The 22,571-nt window shown below is 33.8% G+C and overlaps 1 protein-coding gene across 4 annotated transcripts in view; it reads right to left on the reverse strand.

Moving 5' to 3' along the window:
- LOC149804698 (hypoxia-inducible factor 1-alpha-like) overlaps positions 1-22,571 on the reverse strand; it is a 107,378-nt gene that overhangs the window by 62,793 nt on the left and 22,014 nt on the right. For all 4 annotated transcript variants that reach the window (XM_089943156.1, XM_089943166.1, XM_089943174.1 and 1 more), the window contains exons 3-6: positions 17,762-17,916; positions 14,040-14,231; positions 12,091-12,302; positions 6,151-6,257 (exon numbers count right to left, since the gene is read on the reverse strand). In XM_089943156.1, coding sequence (XP_089799282.1) covers positions 6,151-6,257; positions 12,091-12,302; positions 14,040-14,231; positions 17,762-17,916 — 666 coding nt within the window. The remainder of the gene's footprint in view (positions 1-6,150; positions 6,258-12,090; positions 12,303-14,039; positions 14,232-17,761; positions 17,917-22,571) is intronic.

Below are 22,571 nucleotides of genomic sequence, written 5' to 3' on the forward strand. Positions count from 1 at the left end.
CTTTAGTATGACTCGGCCGGGGATCAAACCCATGACCTCCTGCATCCGAGGCAGACGCTCTAACCACTAGGCCACCGGAGCAGTTACAGCGGTGAGATTGCAGTGATTGGTAAAGGAGATTGCTTTATACAACTTGGACATCTGGGGCCCCCTTTATTGGTTGTGCAAGCCAAAAAGCATTAAAACCACATACACCCACCATACTTTATGAAAATATTTTCAAAATTTCCATCTTAAATATGAAAAACTGTTACAACTTACCCTGGTTATCATATATACTTCCTTCAAAGCTGAGTCCAACTACACAAACCCAGATCTGTCATCACTTAATGCACTTGCATATCTGTGCATGTGCAATTTTTTTTAGGAGTAATTAGTAGAACAAAAAGTACACAGCTAATCTGCCAGTGCATTCTATGATAGCATATCAGTCTATGCTCTCTGCAATTAGAGTGGACTTGTAAATAAATGATGACCTCAAAAACAGATGACATTTTTTCCAAACACAGGTGACTTATATTTATATGGAAATTGTTTATTTCGACTACTGTTCCCCTATTTATATGGAAATTGTTTATTCAACACCTGTTCCCCTCAAAATATTTGAGATATTTATGCATCTCTTGCAGCATTCAGTTTCAATTCTTCCATAATGACACAGCGTCTGCTTTTTGGGCTGAAATATCCTGGAATTACAGTCACTTCCTGGAAATTAACCTGTGAATATTTGGTGGAAAAACTGACTCGAAGTTTAATTGAAGGCATCAAAAGGCTTGAAATTTGCACCAATGTTGTGACTTTATTTCACATCAAAGTTGGGATTTCTTTTAATATTTAATTTTTGTAACTAACAAACCACACTGCATTCTGTGTTTTGGGCACAGAACTGATAAAGTTAAGGGGACAGGATAAATACAACAAGTAGCAAGCAGGGCCCCCTGGTTGTTATGGATAAAATTACATGTGTTCATTTATGAACAGACCATACACAGATCTAAAACATCTAATATTTGGCCTAATAAAGCCATAACAAGTATAAACATATGAAGGACAATTTAAGGACTGCTTTCTGGGTGTATTTGTGCAACTATAAGGGGTGCCCCTTTCCAGGCCCCCCAAAAGCCTTAATCAGTCCCTGATGTCAAGGCAAAAAGAAATCTACTTTCCTGTCATGTTGAATAAATGCATGATACAGGGTGACTATTTCAACCAAACACCCCGCCTAACTTGATCCATGCTTACTGTCAAATATTTTAACACCTGGGCAAATGAGATCACAGTGACCCACTTTAAGCACTTTTGAGGAATGTGTCTGTCTACCAACATTACAGACAGGTCACTGGTCTTTTTTCCTTAAGCAATTTGACTGTTGGTAAAAAAAAAATTATGATATAATATTTTGTACACACATAAGGAATGTGAAATTAAGATAAAATCAAAACAGTTTATAATAATCTGCCTTTAACTAGGTTAAACACCTCCGTGTAATGACACTTAACCTCTGTATACATTTAAAGATCTCCTGCCAAAATTTTGTTTTAAAGACAGGGTCTTTAATTAGATCATTTTAACTTGCATTCATTATTATTTCATCTAGCCTGCCTATCAAACCATTCAGACACATCAGTGACCAATCTGGTGCATAATCAGAGAAAACGACACAGGTCAGTAATCATCCTTTTAAAGCCCAACCCTATCACAAGTGTCACATGACCTTATTTTAATACATGAAAGCCTTTAATCATGACATGCATAAATAAATTAACCATTTGTTGATGATCAAAGGTCAGCAAGCACTAGTTTCACTGCATAATACATACATAAAATTCAGGTCATTAGTAATATGGTGCCATTTGCAGGGTTCAATATATGTTGCACTTTTGTGCAACTGATGCAAAAGATTATTAATGGCACAACAAAATCTGATAGGCACATTCACAGGGTGCAGTGCCAAAAGAATGGCACCAAGTTTTAGCCAAATTTTTGCAAGTCTCCAACCTGTCATCTTCCCAGCTGTGAAATCTAATCAACCTTTGACCCATGATGTACAGTATGTCAATGAAAGGCTGTTAAGCAGCACTAGTTATGCTGCCTTAATTAAGCCAGTGAATTCATATTTAACATCATGATAAATCAGTACTACTCGTACTACATGTAAATTGACACCTTTAGGAGAGATGATCACAAACAGGATGATGACTTCTTAGTGGAGAGCGCCAAAGTCACCGTTTAAAGGGACTTTCATCCTTTACCCAGTCAACTGTCAAAACAGAATAAAATGCACTTTGGAAAATTTTAGTAATAAAGTTGGCCATACAGACCTTGTGGCTTGCTACAAAAAATGAAAGAACTTTGTCAAAGCAAAATTTGACATCTCTGAAACTATCAATATAAAGAAAGTGGAATGAAGCAGTGGTAAGTTTAAAATTATCACACTATGAAGGGACTCTAATTTCCATATCATTAAATGATTATTTTTGAAAAACTGATCATGGCTGCTATTTAAACCTTTTGAATAATGAAAAGAATACATCAGCGGTGAGTAATGACTGCAGCATACTGGCTGGCACAAGAATAAGCATTTATGTAAATTTCATTCAAATTGGAAAAACATTATTACTATATTATATTAAACCTATCTTTGACAGGTAGTCCATCATAAACAAGCAATTCTGCTGTGAATTACAAGTAAAACTATGGATATTCCTTACAATGAATACAGGAAAAGTGCAGATGACATTCTACAAAAATCTTACTCAAATGAAGAAAGAAATTTTAATATTGATTTATTTACATTCAATACTATAAAAACAATGTAGGAGATGATTAAAAAAAACACAAAACCCATGTACATTATAAACCTGCCCATTGTTCAAAAATCACTTTTCTTCATAAGGTCACAGTGACTTGGACCCTTGACCATTTGATTCCAAACTCCATGGTTTTTTCCCTTTTTTATGGAAACCATTCCTTCAGTTAGTGACCGTAACTATTTAGCTTAACCCCAAAATTGACAGGGTTATTCCTTACCAAAAGTGCAAAGTATCTACAAAGTTTTGCAGATGGTGGACAACTTGCATTATCGGACTGAAATTAAAATGGTGTGTGTGATCTGGATTTTTTAATCTAACCACCGACCCACAAGAAGCTGCTGGTAAGCTTTCTCACTAGTATGTGGCAGTATATAATGACGTCTAGCACTGGGGCATCATGCCACAGACATGTAGCATCATCCCATAAAGTAAAATTATCCTGACAATCAGTCAACCAGATCTAAAACACCAACCTCTTAATGCTGAGCAACAAGTGAGGCAGCTGCTAGTACCATTTTTATAAGTCTTTGGTATGACTCAATCAGAGATCAAACCCATGACCACCCGCATCCAAGGCAATATGCTCTAACCACTTAGGCCATTGAAGCAGTGGAAAAAAACTGGCATCAGAGTTGATGGACAGATGGACAAGCAGCATTACATAATACAATTCACCTTATAGCAAGTGTCAAAGAGGCTGATGTTCTACTGGATGGAAAGAATTTCCTTGAATTCAAGATATAGAGGACAAATACATTATTTTAGTAGATCTAGGAAAATATTTCATAAATGAAATGGAAACATTGTTCTCATGACAATGAGTAAAATATTTCCTTACATCTTGAAAAATGTAGATTTTCTTTTTATTATATATTAAAGTTCAAAATTTTACAATTTCAGGATAGCCAGTTTTTACAATATTAAATTGTACATATCATGCTTCAAACTATGTACTTTGTCATATTAAAGACAGTTCTCATACAAAAATTAGACTGTACATACCATGCTTCAAACTGTGTACTTTGTCATATTAAAGACAGTTCTCATACAAAAATTAGACTGTACATACCATGCTTCAAACTGTGTACTTTGTCATATTAAAGACAGTTCTCATACAAATATTACACTGCATATACCATGCTTCAAACTGTGTACTTTGTCATATTAAAGACAGTTCTCATACAAAAATTAGACTGTACATACCATGCTTCAAATTGCATACTTTGTCATATTAAAGACAGTTCTCATACAAAAATGAGGAGACTGATCTTAATTAACACACTTCTTGCATGGATTGTTACAGTGAACATTGCTGGGGTCCAGCTCCAATCCAGCCTTCAGAGTGTAACATCATTAAACAACACATTTTAATGACCAAGTTTGCTTGTAAAGATTTTGGTTTCTAATTTTTTTTTATATTTTTGCATCAGATGTGAATCTGGGCAAGCTTGCAGTCTTTACTGGTAACAGATGAGATGATTCACCAAAATTCCATTTCACTTAAGTTTGGTTTGCAATTGAGACAAATCAATGCCTCATTTCTCTTTCATTTTCATACATGATTATGATTGTGATGACAGTTCAAATCATTACTTAATATTATTACTATATGTAATCAAGATTATTTCTTAAAAAGGTGTACCATTTATCATTGTATGATGAGCATGATACGATATGGATGACAGAATATCAAAATAGCAACAGGTCACGCAAATTCAGTAAATGACAATCTGCATGATACATTTGGAAAACTAATTATAACACAGTTCTTAAAGCCAACATATGTTACTGAATTTTTGGCATTTCTGATGGCATCTTTTCAGAATAGTATATCATAGGACCAACAGTCTTCACGCATTTTTAGATCTTTTATGTTGGGGGGGGGGGAGAGGAAAAGGGAGAGAAAGAAAAGAAGAAAAATGAAATATGCTTGTATGTCAAAATACAGGTCTAACAAATATATATAAAGGCAGATCCACTTCCTAAACTGAAAAAGAAAATTGTTCCCAAAAATGTTATATCACTACAGTGGCAATAAAAGTGACATCACCACTGTAGTGATATCTTTTTTCTCCGTTTGATATATTTCAGTATCTCATTATGAAATATATCATAAAAGACAATTTCCTTCCTTTAGCTACTTGGTGCTCACACCATCTCTGATATTCTTCAGAAATAATGTTTTCAATTAGCTGCTGTGGATGTCAGATTGGCATCATTTTTCTTTAGGACCAACAATACATCACAAGAATCTTCTAGAGCAAAACCCATACTGAAATAACTTTTCATTTTGGGGAAGTAATAATAGCAAGATGTGACTGCCATGGTGGCCATACTGGACATCAAATGGCCACCATTTCCATTTAGGACAAACAAGACATGATGAGACGTGTTTTGGTGAGAAAGATTTTGTTGTTGTATTGGGGTTTAATGCCATTTTTCAGCACAAGATAGGCTATACATGGCAGCAAGTATAAATGGTGGAGGAAGAACCCAGAAAAACCCTGGTAAGAACCACCGACCCACAAGAAGCAACTGGCAAGCTTTCTCATATACCCACATTAGCTGAATCTGAGACTCAAATCCACGGCAGTGATCCAGAAGGGTGAGCGCTTTAGGCTACTCGACCACTGGAGAGAAAGAAAAAATACTGACATGACCAGCCTTGTAGAAGTAAATAGGGCAAAGTTATTCAAGCTGGACATTCATTAGACATACTGTAAATTAGATTGGCATAATCTTCATTTATAGCTAACTATGTATCATTTACAAGATGGCCACTGTGGTGTCCATACTGGATGTCTGAGAATCACCATATTCTTTTAAGTCCTTCAGTAAAATGCACATGCTGATTGAACTTTCCATTCAGGAGCCAAAATAACAAGATTTTCATTATATGTGATGACCATACTGTGAGCTGTACCCTTTTCATTCAGGAACAAGACATCACACAAATTCTTCTGGTAAATAAAACATGGCAATGTTACTTTTAATTGAGGAAAACGAGTCAAAACAAGATCTTTAAGATGGCCACTATGGTAGTCATGTTGCATGTCATAATAATGTCTCAACTACTTACCAATTTTCTTGACCTGGCTTCAAGAGGATAAAAGATAATGAGGGCATAATGAATGAAAGAATGAACAAATGAACAGAAACAAAAAGCATGCAAACAAACTATCCCTTCTCAATTTTGTAAAGGGGTACAAAATGCAAGCAGTGGGATGTAAAAGTGTATGCATATGTTTATGAAAATCTCTGTTCTGTGCAAGTAGAAAACTTTCAAATCTGTTTTGTTCTGATAATGTCTGAAAACTGTTATAAGAATACTACTTACAATCTTTGAATGCTTTTTCCACAACATGGCTGTCAAGTGCATGCTGGTAGCTGTACAGAGACTGACCAATCAGCTCTTCATGATCATATCCAATCAGATCTTGGATTCTGAAAAAAGGAGGGAAACATGTAACTTAGAAGTGTTAACATTACTTAAAATTTCCATTCATCCCTTACTGTACAAACTTTAATCATATTCTTTGTGTGTCAAATTTGTATCGCAAAAGTTACAAATTTAATATACTTTGAGGTGTTTCTTTTTCTCTCTTTCTAATAAAAAGTGTTGGCAATGATGAAACAAATGTAGACATCATCTCTTCTAAGTGACCAAATTTAAGTGTACTTACATTAGAATTTAAAGAATTGTAGAACACATAAGCTACCATTAAGGAAAAATAAAGTCCTGATAGTCAAAACCTAACAAAGCATGCAAAAATCATCTGGCTGACATCAAATACAAATATGGCCTCTGTAGTCCACTGAATATTTTCTCATTTGTTGGGTGAGTGTGTTATATGTTTACTGGCCCTCTGATAAATAACTTGCCAAGGTGTTGGCATCCCACTCAAAGCTTCCCTGCTTATTGTATCAGTAACAAAGTACATTGTATGTTCCAGTGTCAATACTTGGTATGTGTTTCAGCAAGCTCCCTAATATTAATGCAATGTCTTTTACAGGGTGTCAGCTATAGTGCAAGTTTAATCATCCCACTTTAGTAACAGTTCTTCCATGACAACTTCACGTGTATAGCATATATCAAAATGACTTCAGATTTAAAAAAAATAATATACACAATGCTGACCTGAAAGGGATACAGAAACATGCTAAAGCCTTTAACTTTCGGACATGGGGATTGGGGCATGTAGAGGGAGAGAGAGACACCTTATAGATCTGCTAGTTTTCTCCTGACTACATCTGGAGATGGTCACACAAATAACCTACTGACTTGGTTACTTCTGTGTAGGAAGGTATGTATATATAGGTTTAGCATAGTTGCATCAATGTGTATATAAACACAAATACTTAACTTGTGTTTGTAAAGCATAAAACATAGATCACAGTGATTGGTTTCATGGGTGTTGGAGTAAAATGAATGCATCCAATTATCAAGCTTTGTCACTGGGAATGTAGAATAAATGGAACATAAACAGTACAAAAGAAATAAACTATTAACACAAAATTCAAACAAAGTCAATGAACATCAACTACAGAGACATATTTTGGCAAATGTGACAGAGAACTTGTCATCCACTCACTTAGTTTCATAATCATAACTAGGACAGTATGCATGTAACATGCAATCACCTCTTGTGGTCACAGACCTAAATTCCAAAATCTAACCAAACCCAGTAAAAGATGAAATACAGACCACAATCAACTTCTTTTGTTGTAAGACAAATGCAGGAACAAAAACACATATCAACAAGTTCAGGATGACAGTCTGGAAAATCCATTAAAATGAAGAAAACATAACATGTAACCCAAGTCAGTTAAACAAAACAATATGGCTGATACAGACTTACTTCTGATATAAAGAAGTAGTAATCATAAAGAGGCAGATTAAGTTTCAGGATTTTATACCAGATCATATGCACAGAGCATGCCAAAAATATATGTGGTTATCAGCTAAATGCAACTATTTAACCTATGCCAGTAAAATGGGAAATAAATGTCACTGTAACCTTTCTTGGTACATGTATGGTACTAACAGATGTATAATTGCACCTAGTATAAGGAGTACAACAAAAACAGTAAAAATGCAAACTGAACCGAAGTCAGTGAAATGTGAAAATAGTGAAATGTGAAAATATGAGTCACAATGATCCTTTTAGCTAGAACCTGATAAGGCTGTAGTACTAATAGGGATGAATATAATCATCTAGTTTGATGAATGTAGTATAAATAGTGCTTGAAACTGAAACCAAGTATGTTCAGCATGAAATATAGGTCACAGTGAACCATTTCAGTGATGAAGTTGTAATACTCATTAAAATAAATCCTTGCACCAAATTTCATGATTCTTACTATAACAGTATGTACACAGGGTGCAAACAAATTGTTTTGACTTAACTGTTAAAGCAACCAAAGGCAAAAATATGTGAAATGTACAGTACAGTGACATTCTTCTGTGGTAAGAAATGCATACAACCATCCTGTTTGATGATAGTATAAAATACAGGTCAATGTGACCTACATCAATGGTGAGGGTGTGGTGCACATCAAGACATATCTCACCAACTTTCATGAATTTAATGATAACAGTATATATCATCAGGGTTCTAAAATCCTATTTGGTCATGAGCTAAATGTCAAAACTTAACCAAGCCAGCAAAATGTGAAAGGTAGCTCACAGTGACATTCATCTATGGTATAGGTGTCGTGCGAACACAGAGGCACACAATCATCAAGTTCAATGTCTCTAGCATGATCAGTGCATGGAAAATAAATTTAAAACACAGCAATGAATAAATGTCATTGAAGCCTAAGTATAGGTCACAAGCACCTACTTCTGTGATGAAAGTGTAGTACTCCTCAAGATGCAATCTCTCACTAAGTTTCATGAATCTAAATATATCATAATGGTGCTAAAACTTATCTGTCATGAGCTAAATGTGGAATTAAACCCAAGCCAGTAAAATGTAAGATGTAGGTCACAGCTATGTTCATTTGTGAGAAGCATATGATACTAATAGAGATGCCTGCGGTCATGAATAGAACTTGAGAAATAAACTTAAAACACAAAATCTGAGCAAAGACAGAAGATGGATATACAAGTCAGTGACCCACTTTTGTGATGATCATCTTCTTTCCAAGTTTCATGAATCTAAATATAAAAGTATTTATATTGGATGTGAACAAACAAGTTGGTCATAACACAGATACTCAACCTAACCCCCAAAAATGTGGAATGTATCCAATAAAATTTGAAATGTATGTCAAATGACCTTCTTTTGTGGTAAAGGCTTCATTCTAACAGTGATACATGCAATCATATCGTTTGGTAATTCTATCATGAACAGAAGCTAAGAAATAAACAAAAACTGTACAATTTAATCAATGTCAGCGAAGGTTGAAATACTGGTCACAGTGACCTATATTTGTGATTAGGGTGCAGTACTTACCAAGATGCATCCCCTCCAAGAGTTTCATGATTGCAGGAATAACAGTATTTATACAGTGTGCTAAAGACTCGTGCTAAAATGCAAAAACCTGATGAAGGATGTATGGCTAATGAACATATTTATACCAATTTGGCTCCTCATCTGGGGAATGGTGACATTAAACCCACTCAAAACTGTTGCCTAGAACCTATAAAGATATAACAGCTGATACTCAATGAGGGCATACACAAGTAAATGCTTTTATATGCAATGATGCCAATGCCATCACCATTAGGGCTTCAACAGCCTACGTACCACAAATTTGTATAGACAAGCTTTAAAGTCACTTTTGTGACTTGACGTTTATACTGAAAGTCCAAACCGCAACATTCATTTATCATAAAGCATTTATGTATCCATGATGCACGGTAATTAAAATACAGGCGCAGAGAAAGAGAGAGAGAGAGAATGTGTGTGTGTGTGTGTGTGTGTCTTTATTATTTACTATAATAATAACATGGTTCCCATGCTTTTCTAAAGATACATTTCCAGGGGTTTTCCAGGATGAAATTTTTTTTTTTAAATTCACATATGACCAGGCATTACTGAATGCAATTAAAGAACATTTTAAAATTATAAATCATGCATTTTCTAAATCTAAACATGGTTCTCTTTCAAGACTCTCCAAAACATCTAAGCCAGAAAAGATAATCATGTACAAAACCACAAAATGTATCACATGAAACAAATTTGATTATATTCCTATAAATTGGCATGTAAAGTCATTTCAATGCACAAAAAACAAATTCTAACTTTATTTTGCTGACCTGCATTATATTGCTAAGTGGGAACAACATAATGAACACAAATTATTATTTCCTTTCAAACCTTTAATTCTAAAGAATTCTATAGCAATATATATATATATATATATATATATATATATATATATATATATATATATATATATATATATATATATATATATTTATATATACACACACACACACATACATATATATGCATCTTATAGAAACCAAACATTTTCTATTATAGTATGAAAAAAAAAACAATAAATGCAAACAATTAGAACCTTGTCTTATAACGAAGAGAGTTTAACCCTGAATTTATCTGTGCCAATAATATCCCAAACGATTTTTCAAACAACCTGATCTCCTTAAGATGATCTGGTTTAAAAAATATTTTCAAAAGGGTTGATTTACATTCTGACAAAAGACCTTCAAAATTTTATAAACAAGACCTGAATTTTCTGTAAAATCAATGTGTCTTCTTGTAATTTGTTAAACCAGTCCTCAAACCGGTACTGCTACAGAGGACTGAATCATTTTTTAATATATAATGCAAGGGATGACGATTTCTCATTTCAGTTCTGAGATTCAACAATTTGGACTACAAATTTGGTTTAAAACAAACAGCAGCCCATTTTCTAATCCAGTTTCTTCCGCATATTCTCACCCCTTTTTACATATTTGGACATTTAGGTTTGAGTGTGGGGTTGTTGCAATTGCATATCAAACATTTGGACTTTGCTGCCATAGTGCAGTAGCAACATATGGCAGTCGCTTACCAGCGTGCCTAGAAAATTTAAACATATGTTATATTAACTTCTACCTGCATGAAATTGATAGAAAAGTGATTTCTTTTCTCTAAAATGGCAAGTATTATAATCGTTATTTCTTTAATCTGCTGACAGAATAGACAAAACTACAGCACTGATAAAACCTGACCCTGTACTCGCACTTTGCATTTCAAGTCACTTCACATATCTCAGACGACAACATCGAATATCAATTAGTCACATGATATCAACAACAAGCTCCAATTTAATGTTGTTGTAGAGAAATTCAATTATATTAAATGAAAATCAGATACTTTTTGTAAAAACCAGCAATCAGGCCAGTCTGATTTATCAAGTAGAGGGCACACGTCAACGTGGTAGTCCAATGATAAAGCAAAACTCCAGAAGTTGTTCTTGGAATATATAAATATTGAAAATTTTGTGTTGTTTCATTTTTTTATTATTATTACAACCAGTATACGACTTCCATTTAATATATTTTATTATTTTTTCTTTATAACATTTGCAAATGTGGGTTGTTAGGTTTGTGTACTCATGCAACTAGTAATTGCAAGTCACAAGTACCAAGTCATGTTTCATCAACACTGTAGTTCTATCTTGTCTTTTAGCAAATTAAAGACATAATGATCTTAATACTCAAAATTTCTGAGAAAATAAGACATTTTCAGATCCATTTCATGCATGTATCACTCGATCGAACAACATTTAAAGTTTGCTAGGCCATCTGGTAAGCGGCTAAATTTAGCCACCACAATGTTTGCCTTTTGTGATGCTAGAGTGGTTTTCATACCTTCCACGTAAGGAAACATACGGATATTGAGCTGATTTTGAAAATAAAAGTCTACTAGATGAATCTAATCCAATGAGCATTTTGACTGACTCAGCATATATGTTTACTGCAAGCACCCAAATGACAAATACTGCACCCTCTGAATATTCTGGTTAGAACTCGATAAATTTAACTCACGATCAGTTTAGTTACTACTCAATTACGTGATTGTTTTGTGTGTCAAGTGGTGGCGGAAAATTAATGGATTTTCCCTGACTTTCATCAATATCTGCAAAATTGCAGGAGTTTTCACAGTCATGACAAAATATATCATCTCTCCCGACTTTTTCCTGATAGCGTGGGAACCCTGAAATAACGTTTGACAAGATTAAAAACTGATGAGTCAAGACATTTATAAGCATTAGTTAAGCAAGATATAAATCTTATGTACATGTACAATATGGTAATTACCTTTCATCACAATCTGTGAACTTCATGTCCATACTGTGTCGACTGAGGAAGGTCTTACAGTCCAGGGGGATTTCAATGTTGGATGGGTGAGGAATGGGTTCTCCTACTGCAACCAGATATGGGTAGGATTCTGCCCTTTCCTCCTTTTCTTCAAATATTTTCTTTTCTCCTTCCTGACGGGGCATTACCATTTTACCGGTACATTTGATTACCTAATGACAAAACAAGAAAGGAAAAATGTAATAAATAAGATATATAAATAAGGCCAAAACAATAAGGATTTTTTTCAGTCCCCTTTTAGGCTTAAAGATCTACAATACGCCTGATGCACCCTCTTGCACAGACCAGTCTATATTAAAAACATGGTATCAAAAAGTAAGTGAAACAGGCTTTATCAAGGTGACTCATGGAAGTTCTATGACTAAAAAATGTTATCGGAGAGGGATTTTGTTTAACTGAAGAACATGTTGCATCAGGAAAAGGACAAATCAATAGAATTTTACATATTTTGAAAGAGGAATTTGACAGTGATGTAATACAGCACTCAAAATTTGTGGACTTTCAGCAAAATTAAACATGTGATGTAAACTTGTTAAAGTGAATGTAGTGTATAATTAATTTATCATTTTGTTTTGTGACTGTATTCCACATGGATTTGGCCAATCTGTGACTAATCCACATGGATTTAGCCGATTTGTGACAAGAATTTTAACTAAATCCAGATCCAGGTAAGTAGCAAAAATATACGTGTTTTTCATATGGTTCTCTGTAATTATGGCATGTGTAGATTACTCTTTTTATTCTCAGATTGTGCTTTTTGCCACTCTTATTAGTAATAATTAGCTTATACTGGGGGTGGGGGTGGCATATGTGATCTTACAGCAAAGCAGTTCAGGTTCACATTTAATATAATTTCTTTTTGATTGGGTAACCAGGTAATCCATCATTAAGAATGATGGGTACCTGGTCGACGTTTCCTAAAATTTTGACATCTTTACAGCTGCTATCATTACATAATGCTTAATTGGGATTAAAAGATTTATGTCACTGATGATGCTTTGATGTCAGCTGCCCAAGCTTATCTGTACTGAAAGTTGCTTGATTGCAAGTCATCCCGTTTGTAAAGTATTTTGGCAACTATTCAATAATGATATATTATATGATAATACCAACTATTCAATAATGATATATTATCTGATAATACCCACCCACAAACTTTCTGATAAATTTATTAGGCTTTCACCCTGGTATTATCATGAGGGAAATGCTCTATATGAAAACATACCATATATACCCATATACAAGTGGAGTCCAATTGCAAATGACACAGACTCTTATCTGCCCTTGCATAATGCACCAGCAGAACAGAATCTGTTTTTGTTTCTCCAGATTACAATACTCCAAATAAAAAAATCATAGACCCAGATATGCTGAAACATTAAGTGATGGCAGACATAATCAAGTATGCATGGTATCAAAAAAAAAATGTTATAATTATACCCCTATTCCACAACATGTGTAACAGCTAATTTCATTTCTTTTTAATATGTATAAGTAAATATAGATATTATGTTGTTGTTTTTTCTCTTCTTTTTAATGCACACAGATCTTTCATTAAATAATATTAGTCTCAGAAACTGCACCTATACACACTATGACCCCCCCCGCATTTTTTTTAACTGGGCGATATTTTTCATTAGGAGTTATTACTGTATAAGCATTTCAGAATCAGTTATGATTACTTTTAGCAAGGGCCATTCATCTATAATCTGGCCATGGTTAATTGACAATCTGACCTAGCCTTCCATTACTACAAGACTTGCCAGTCAGTTACCAAGGTACCCTCACTTACGAGCTAGTTACCATGGTAGCCTAAGATTCAGACAAAAAACAAACATTCAGAGCAGGAAGTGAAGCAGGAAATGGACAGTCTCTCAAATGCAACTAACCTTGTATGAGGCTGATTTCAAGTTCACACTTCGTCCCCTACTGGTAAGAGTACATTTAAAACGAATGAAAAAGCTGCGATTTTCCATCTGGCTTGGTTTCAAACTGAATGATTTATGTGAAAGCAAATCTTGGATATCGTCATGATCACAAGGATGAACAAACTCCAAAAGATTCTGTCCCATGATGTCAATCTGTAGAGAGAAAAAAAGTGTCAACAGCTTTACACATATTTTCAATTAAAATATGATTCAATGTCACTGCAATCAAACTACACTTTGCACAGAAGAAGAGCTTTTTTAGGTTTCCTTTTTCAGACTCTGTTTGGATCAAGAAAACGTTTAGACGAAAATATTCAACTATTATCTCTTTAAAAAAAAAAGAAGGAAAGAAAAATCTCCCGTCTAACATTAGAAACAACAAAACTAAAATAATTTAGAATTTAACAGCTAACCTTTTATCATCATCAGCTTTATGTTTTTACAACCAGGGACTGTCATATTCAATTATTTGTTAAATACACTTAATGACAGTGCAATGTAAACCATTTTTCAATATTCACACCAATTGACATCAATCAGCAGCATATTTCATAAAGACTAATTTAAAGAAGTGAAGAGTTGTAGTCAAATAACAGGCTGAACAATGAGTACAGTTAAATAAATTTCTTAATTAGGAACAAAAAGATTAATAATAGAGACAATCTATTTAACAAAACTATACTAAATTTGGAGTAAAATGATTGTTAATAGTCAATTTTGTGTCTCAAACTTCCACTTAGTTAGGGTAACAGTCAATTTATGCCTCAAACTTCCACTTATTTGGGGTTAACAGTCAATGATGTCTCAAACTTTCACTTATTTAGAGTTAACAGAGTCAATTTATGTCTCAAACTTCCACTTATTTGGGGTTAACAGAGTCAACTGTCTCAAACGTCTACTCAAGTAGGAACAAAATGTTTGGTTATAGGGTCAATTTTACAGTTTATCCCTTAGGGGTGCAAAACTGAATCAAAAAACACCTTGGCACCAAAACTCGGGGTCAGACGGGGTATTAAAAAAATCTTTGGTATCTTAACTGGGGTTTCAAATTAAAAATTTGGGGGTCTCTGATGCACAAATGAAGGTAAAGGGTCACACTGATTTTTTTTTTCTCAAACTTCCACACAATTAGGGACAAAATGTTTATCAAGAGAGTCAATTTGTCTCAAACTTCCACCCATCTTTCAAATCCATATGCAGTTCTCCTTTATTGTAGCATGAGAACCACAGAAACTCAACTCCAGAGCACCTTAGTTACAAGTAATCCATAGGCCATGGGATTGATACCCACCCAGGATTGGCTTCCTCACAACCAATCAATTTGTTCCTATTTCCTCTACATGATATAGCCAATAGTATGTTACAAAATGCCATTAAAACCAACAAAAACAATCTTATTTTTAACATGGGGTTTATAACTGCCAAACATAGTATGTACTGAACAGTAGTAAATTGAGAATGATAAAAAATTATGTTCTATAAATGCATGTTTATATGTCCCGAGGGGAGTGGGGGATGAATAAAACACCCATTAAATGTACAGTAATAGTGCTGGTTTATTTAAACTAAATATACTTGTTTACTTCACCGTAATTTAATTTTGTTAAACAATAATGTTTTGAAAATAAATAAAATATAATGATAAGCTTTTATTTTCAACCCACATTGCAGGAATTTACAAATTATATAAAAGTCAGTCAGCAAGGTGACTGGAAAATTGAGTGTACACATGGAAAATCTGTGCCTGCCCCATACATAATATCCCAACATGTCACACATAATATCCCAACATGTCACACATAATATTCCAACATATCACACATAATATCCCAACTTATGTAATGTGTAAAACAATAAGAAAAAATATTGCATCTTTTAAGAAAATCATGTTATATTTATTGAAACTTTTCTTTCCTTTGTATCTATTGGCATCTTACAACCATATGCTGAGAGTTAAAGTTATCTAAAGATATAAATGTAAACAATGAATGCAGACAGATATGTAGATTAGAAAGAGTAACAATGCATATATAGTTGGAAGAGCAAAAGCAGACTGCACATGTGTATAGACAGATAAGGGATAAACAGAAACATGTTTGAAAATAGCTTCATTTTAAAGTGAGAGCGAAAGAGAATTAAAGCAAGACTGTAATGATTTATGTTCACAACTCAAGAATTTGTGAACACTTATTTTATATCCATTTACTTAACAATTATCATGTAGTCACCTTCAAATCAGCAACATGCATCAAAATAACTGAGAATTCGACTCTTAAGAACAATATGAGGACACTTATTTTTTTGTCCACTGAACTTCTTGCCAATCGGTACATATGAAGTCTCATGTAATCATTATGCAAACAACACAAAAAATGCTACTGGTGCAACATTTTTCAACATCAATCATGCTTTGAACTAAATCTTCATGGTAGTTAATCGTTAGAGACGAGTTCAGGGTTGATTAAAGATGAAATACTGCAGATGAAGATACATATGCAAAAATTTCAACATTATCAGATTCAAACATGGCTACCAACATAATATAATGTCCATTGTGAAATTGTTCACTGCAAAGATGTAGTGGAAAATAATGGCTTTCCTTTATCAAAATTTTTTAATTCATTTTTTTAAATATCAAATTCAGATACATTTTATGATTAAAAAAAAAGTAATTTTCAAGGAGGTTCCCAGGATATGTTCATTGAATTCAATTTCCAATTGGATTCCAGGACCTACTAAAAAATCAGTATGTACTTATTTTATGTGCATGCTTACTCCTGATTTTACAGTATTTATCAAACATCTCCAGTTACAGTCTTTTTAAAGATCTTATTGTAAAGAATTGTACTCTACTCAAGCACTTTCCACCATAGGACCTTTTTAATTCAGATTTAAAAAAAAAAAAGAAACAAGAACTTCAACTATTTAAATGAAAATGTATATATCTGAATATGGAAATGAACTGAGTTACTGGCAACTAAATTCAGTAAAATCTTCTCACTCAATATGTCCCATCCTAGCAACTGATAAATAGAAGCCAGGTTATGAAGTTTCAATTGTGCATTATTGACTAATTCGTGTTTAACACATTAACCCCTAGTGATGAGTTTAAGTGGCAGGAGGTAGTAGCCTACTGCCGAGCCCTGTAGTGTCAAGGTCATGTATGATACACTAAAGTGGGTGGTATTATAGAAAGGTAGACAGATGTAGCTCTACCATGATACCAAACAATCTGGAATTCTAGCTGCACTACAAAATACTGAGGGAAAAACCTCATTTTTTGGACCCAATTTTTATCTACCCAAAATCTGCCCGTGGTCGGAATCTGATTTTGTGTCCAGATTTTAGACTTTATGGTCTCAGATCTAAGGCCGACTGGTATGAACTGCAGACAGACCGATTAACCTTTGCAAAAAGTAGGATACTGTGGGAATTTGGAATAAAAAATGTTTCCTACTATAATTTCAGACAAAAATAACCAGGGGTAAATGTTTTAAGACTAGCTCAATATCTGAAAGGTTATATCATGCCAAAGCTTTTGGAGTAAAGTGCCTTGCCCAGAAACACACCACAGTGGCCATTAGTCAGGCTGCTCTGGGAAGGATTCAAACCCACATATACTTAGTGGTGAGTTCAGCGTATCAGTAAGCTGCTACAGCAACTTCATATATATATATTCCTACCTGCTGTATACCAAGTATCCTGCTGACTGCCTCTGAGATATAAACAATATCTCCTTCTTTGGAGATTATAAAAACAAATCCATCCAAGGCTTTCGAACACAGGGAGTTCAACTTTGCTCTTTCCATGCCAAGTTCTTCTCTCAGCCTGTCATTCTCTGCAATGATACACCAAAATACTTTAACTAATGCTGCCTCATCTACATTTTCCTCATCGATAAATAACTCCCCCATCTTCCCTATGTTACAAACTCCCAATCCTAACATGCCCCCTTCCCATCAATAGCCTCATCCCAAGGTGTAACAATTGTACCAAGAATGGTAAATTATATGCCTGCCATATGTGTAACAGTCCTCTAAGTAGACACCAGTAGTGGATGATTGATATTACAAGTATGGTCTCAGTGATGGTCAAAATCTTGACTGTGCAGAAACCTTTTTTTTAATCAGATTCACCATGGCTTTCACCTATAAAGTCCAAAGTCTATGGGCTACTTTATTACATAAACCTTGCATCCACAAAGTACATTCAAGGAATTTACCCTGAACAATAGTTGTGCAAACCAATTTTTCTTCAAAGTGAACTTTTGTCTAAGTACATGACCTAGAACTGAAGTTTTTAAGAAAAATACACACAAACCCCTCCCTCGATAATGCATGCCCTGAAAACTCACAAAGCCACTTATAACGCCAGGTCGGGCATGGATCTCATATTTTTAAAACCAGAAAATACCCCAAAGTTGATCCCTATTTCTTCAACTTGAAGAAAATCATGATAAAAATTGGTAACTGAAACTTTGAGACATCGCTCATTTTATCGTCGAAAATGGTAGATAGAACCTGGAAATTTTAATAATATTATGAAATTATCAACTTTTAATAAGAAGACATAAAAAAAATTACATTTTTGTTCCAAAAATCATTCTTAGTATACTGTAATTAATCTTATTCAAGGAAATTTCTATCAATGAAAATGTCACTTACGCCTAGTGGAGGCAGTACTTTATTAAATACCAATTCAAATGTTTTTTGTCAAGTGAAATTTGAGTATTAGTTCTTTCATTTAGTTCCTTTAAAGTGTAATCATCATGAAAGCAATGTCTCCTCTTCTATTTAACCTTAAAATGTGTAAATCTACCATAACAGCTATGTCTGCAAGCGTTTCTATGGGAACCAAATTGAGTACCGACTGTGTTTTGATATCTAATGGAAGCATTTGTTTATTGTGACAGTGAATTAAAAGCTAGCCTCTTTCATATTATCAGGTCAATTACATCTTCTGAATCAAATAAAGGAGGTGGAATAAAAGAAAAGTTAAAAGTCATGCAAATCCTACATGCTTAAGATCTAGTGGCACAGTCGTATAACAGGTGAAATCATTCCAGCTGATCAATGGAACACTTATAAAATGTTACTGTGTACTAATACAATTACTCTACTTTAAATTAACCTACTCAGTCATAACTAAGATCCAAGATAGCAAAGCAACCAAGCAAAAATGAATAATTCGTAAAATAAAGAGCTTTGTTTCACAGATACGAACCACTGTGGGGAAACAAGTTATAGAGAACTCCTGGATTGGTACTTTGAGATATCCTCAAGGATGAAAAGTGTCGCTATTAAATGCAATGAAATCACAGCTATTTTACTAATTGAACAATGCAAAAACAGAGTTTAGACAAAGACAATTGTTCCAGGAAATAAATGTCACACTGCACTACTACATGCTACTCCAGGAACCAGGCTAATCAACAAAACAAAAAGCAGTGACGTAATACACAAATGTTTTTGGACATATTGAAAAGAAATATAATTTATACAAATTTGAACAATTTCATATATATATATATATATATATATATATATATATATATATATATATATATATATATATATATACATACATACACACACATATACATATATACACACACACACACACATATATATATAGTTGTATTTCTGTGCAGATATTTTAGAGCTCAATGAACACTGTAATGGCATTCAAAAAAACATTTTGCAAGGTGAACTTGAAACCAATCTGACCTTTAGTTTTGATAATGGTCGGAATCAACACAAAATCTTATGTTAAACAGCAAGGTCAATCTGCAGGACCGTAAAAGAATGAATTCATTACAAGTATCAAGAAATTGGATAAGCAAAAGAAAGGTCAATGGGAACTGTTGTCTCATAATTTCATATTTTCATTTAATTGCTTAAATCAGCTGAAAGGCTAAAGCAAAGGAAACTTAAAAAGGTGCAGGAGAATTTGTCTTATACCATGACAAACACCTGCAAATAATGCATTCTCTGGCAAGTCAAACAATTATGACATTTTCAATAACAGCAAGACAAGCCAAAGCATGTTTGGATTTGCATACATCAGTAGCATCCATTTCTCACATTTTGTTGTGTAGGGATTGAAAGTGGACTTGTGTTTCAGTGTCTGTTTAACTTTATTGTTAGAGCTGAAACAAATACCAAATTTTTCTAATCAAAATATGAAATGAATGTAATTGAAATGGATTAAAATATTGTCATTGTTAATAATGTAATAAATCCTTTATCTTTTCTCTGTCTACAATGGTACTTATTGACACACACAACTCACACATTCATCAAAATTCTGAGGATTAAAATGATGTTTTACTCCAGTCATTCTGGATTCCTATGAAAAAATCAAGGTATATAGAATTATTTATAGATTTCTTTCATAGAAATCCAGAATGCCTGTGTACATACATGAAAATTAATTACTAGGTCGTCATGCGAGCATGTCTGCTACACATGAGTGCATATAACATCGATTGAGTTTCATCAACTTTTTGGTGATTGTGCTTAGTCATGAGGGAATATGGGCTCATGTGTGCAGACAAGGCAATGGTTGCTGTTTACCCGAAGACCTAGGTTAGAATCTCCGTCAAGTACGAATCAAAAATTCTCTAAATGTATGACAGTATTTTTTTTATTAAAATATTATTTCTGCCTACTATTATCAAGCAATCTTCTATAGGTATCCAGGGATAGCACTTTCTGTTCTGTCTGGTGTATATTTATAATTCTCTATAATGAATTCTATATACCTTGATTTCTTTCATAGGAACCAAAATGACAGTGTAGATACATGAGAATTAACTCTTTAGCTTCTGCTGATGTATATATGCGACAATAAAAAAGCCTTGTAACCCCCAAGATGCATATACATATATACAAGCTGCTATTAATATTCTCTTTGTTCCGGCTGGCTCATACATGTGTTTCTGGCCAAGGGTTGGGAAACCCCAGATATGCATATACACGTTTCATATTAAAGCGTTATATTGGTTGAAATTACAAACATCCGTTCTTTTTAAAAATATTTAGCCAATGAAAATAGACCTTACATAAAATGATGAACGTATTCTATTAGTAGTTTTACAGCATATAAGCGGGAAATTCTATTGAAAATGAGGTCAATTTTGACAGTAAAACAAAATGGCAACATTCATGTATTCCGACAATGATTCTGATGAAAGTTTTGAAGACATTGCAAATGATATTGATCTGAATCAGATTCAAGATGAAGGATAGGACATTAGTAAAAGTCCTCTTTTGACACCTGACATTTCAGATTTATCTGAATCCGAGGATGAAACATTTGACGATCAAATCTGGTCAGAACACGTGAGACTGGTAAACGTGGATGACTTCATGGCAGTTTCAGGGCCAACATTTATTTTAGAAGAAAATGCAAGGAGATAAATTTCTTTTTACGAGCTTCCGACAGTATCATAAAAAATTACCAAATCTGTAATAAAAGAGTGGACATGTTGTGCAAAATAGCGGTAAGAAAAACAATCTAATATACATTATAAACACAAGCTAATATCTTTTGGTATATTTTTTGTTATAAATATCTGAATATAAACATTGATTCCTGTGGATTATATGTACTTTTTGGTGGAAATAAGTGGCACAAAACATTAGTAAGTGTTAAAAAAAACATTTTAAAATTAAATTACATAGTTTGCATGGGATGAGATTGATATAGAAAATGTAGACAGCATGTGCACTAACTCAAGAAGCTCTCACTCAGGCAGCCATTATGATGCTCTGGGGTTCAGCCTACAAACAGCTGCTAGAAGGCAGGCTGTTTATCAGGCTTAGTAGGCAGGGCAGCAAGTACTTGCAGGAGGTAAAGAGTTAATTAGAAGGTCATCATGCGAGCATGTCTACTACACACGAGTGCATATAATACTGATTGAGTAACATCATTTTTTGGTGATGTGTGCTTAGTTGTGAGGGAATATAAGCTAATGTGTGCAGGCAAGGAGACAGCTGCTGTTTACCCATGGACTTGGGTTTGAATCTCCGTAGAGTACAAATTAAAAATTCTCAAGTCTGTATGATAGTATTATTTGTATGACTATATGAATATATATATATATATATATATATATATATATATATATATATATATATATATATATATATATACACACACACACACACACACACACACACACACAATAGCGCCTCAACTTTCCTTTGATTTGGTGAATGATATCTTCAATATACCAACCTAGTTTACATATCAGATATGTGATATCTAATATATCAGATGTGATATCTGTGCATATTAATGAGCTCTGTCAATTTCTACAAATTGCTAGCTGGACATAGACATGATGGCTAACAGCATGTTCAAAGTATGTTACAAATAAAGACCAGGACATGTCCCAAATATATTTAATGTTTAATGCATAACACAAAGACAAAAAAGGCTATGTAAAAGATATCAAGCCAAGCAAGCGTGTTTCTATCCAGTAAAGAT

Source organism: Sinohyriopsis cumingii, chromosome 2 (genome assembly GCF_028554795.1).
Source record: "Sinohyriopsis cumingii isolate HCF-2022 chromosome 2, ASM2855479v2, whole genome shotgun sequence".
Classification (NCBI taxonomy): Eukaryota; Metazoa; Mollusca; class Bivalvia; order Unionida; family Unionidae; genus Sinohyriopsis; species Sinohyriopsis cumingii.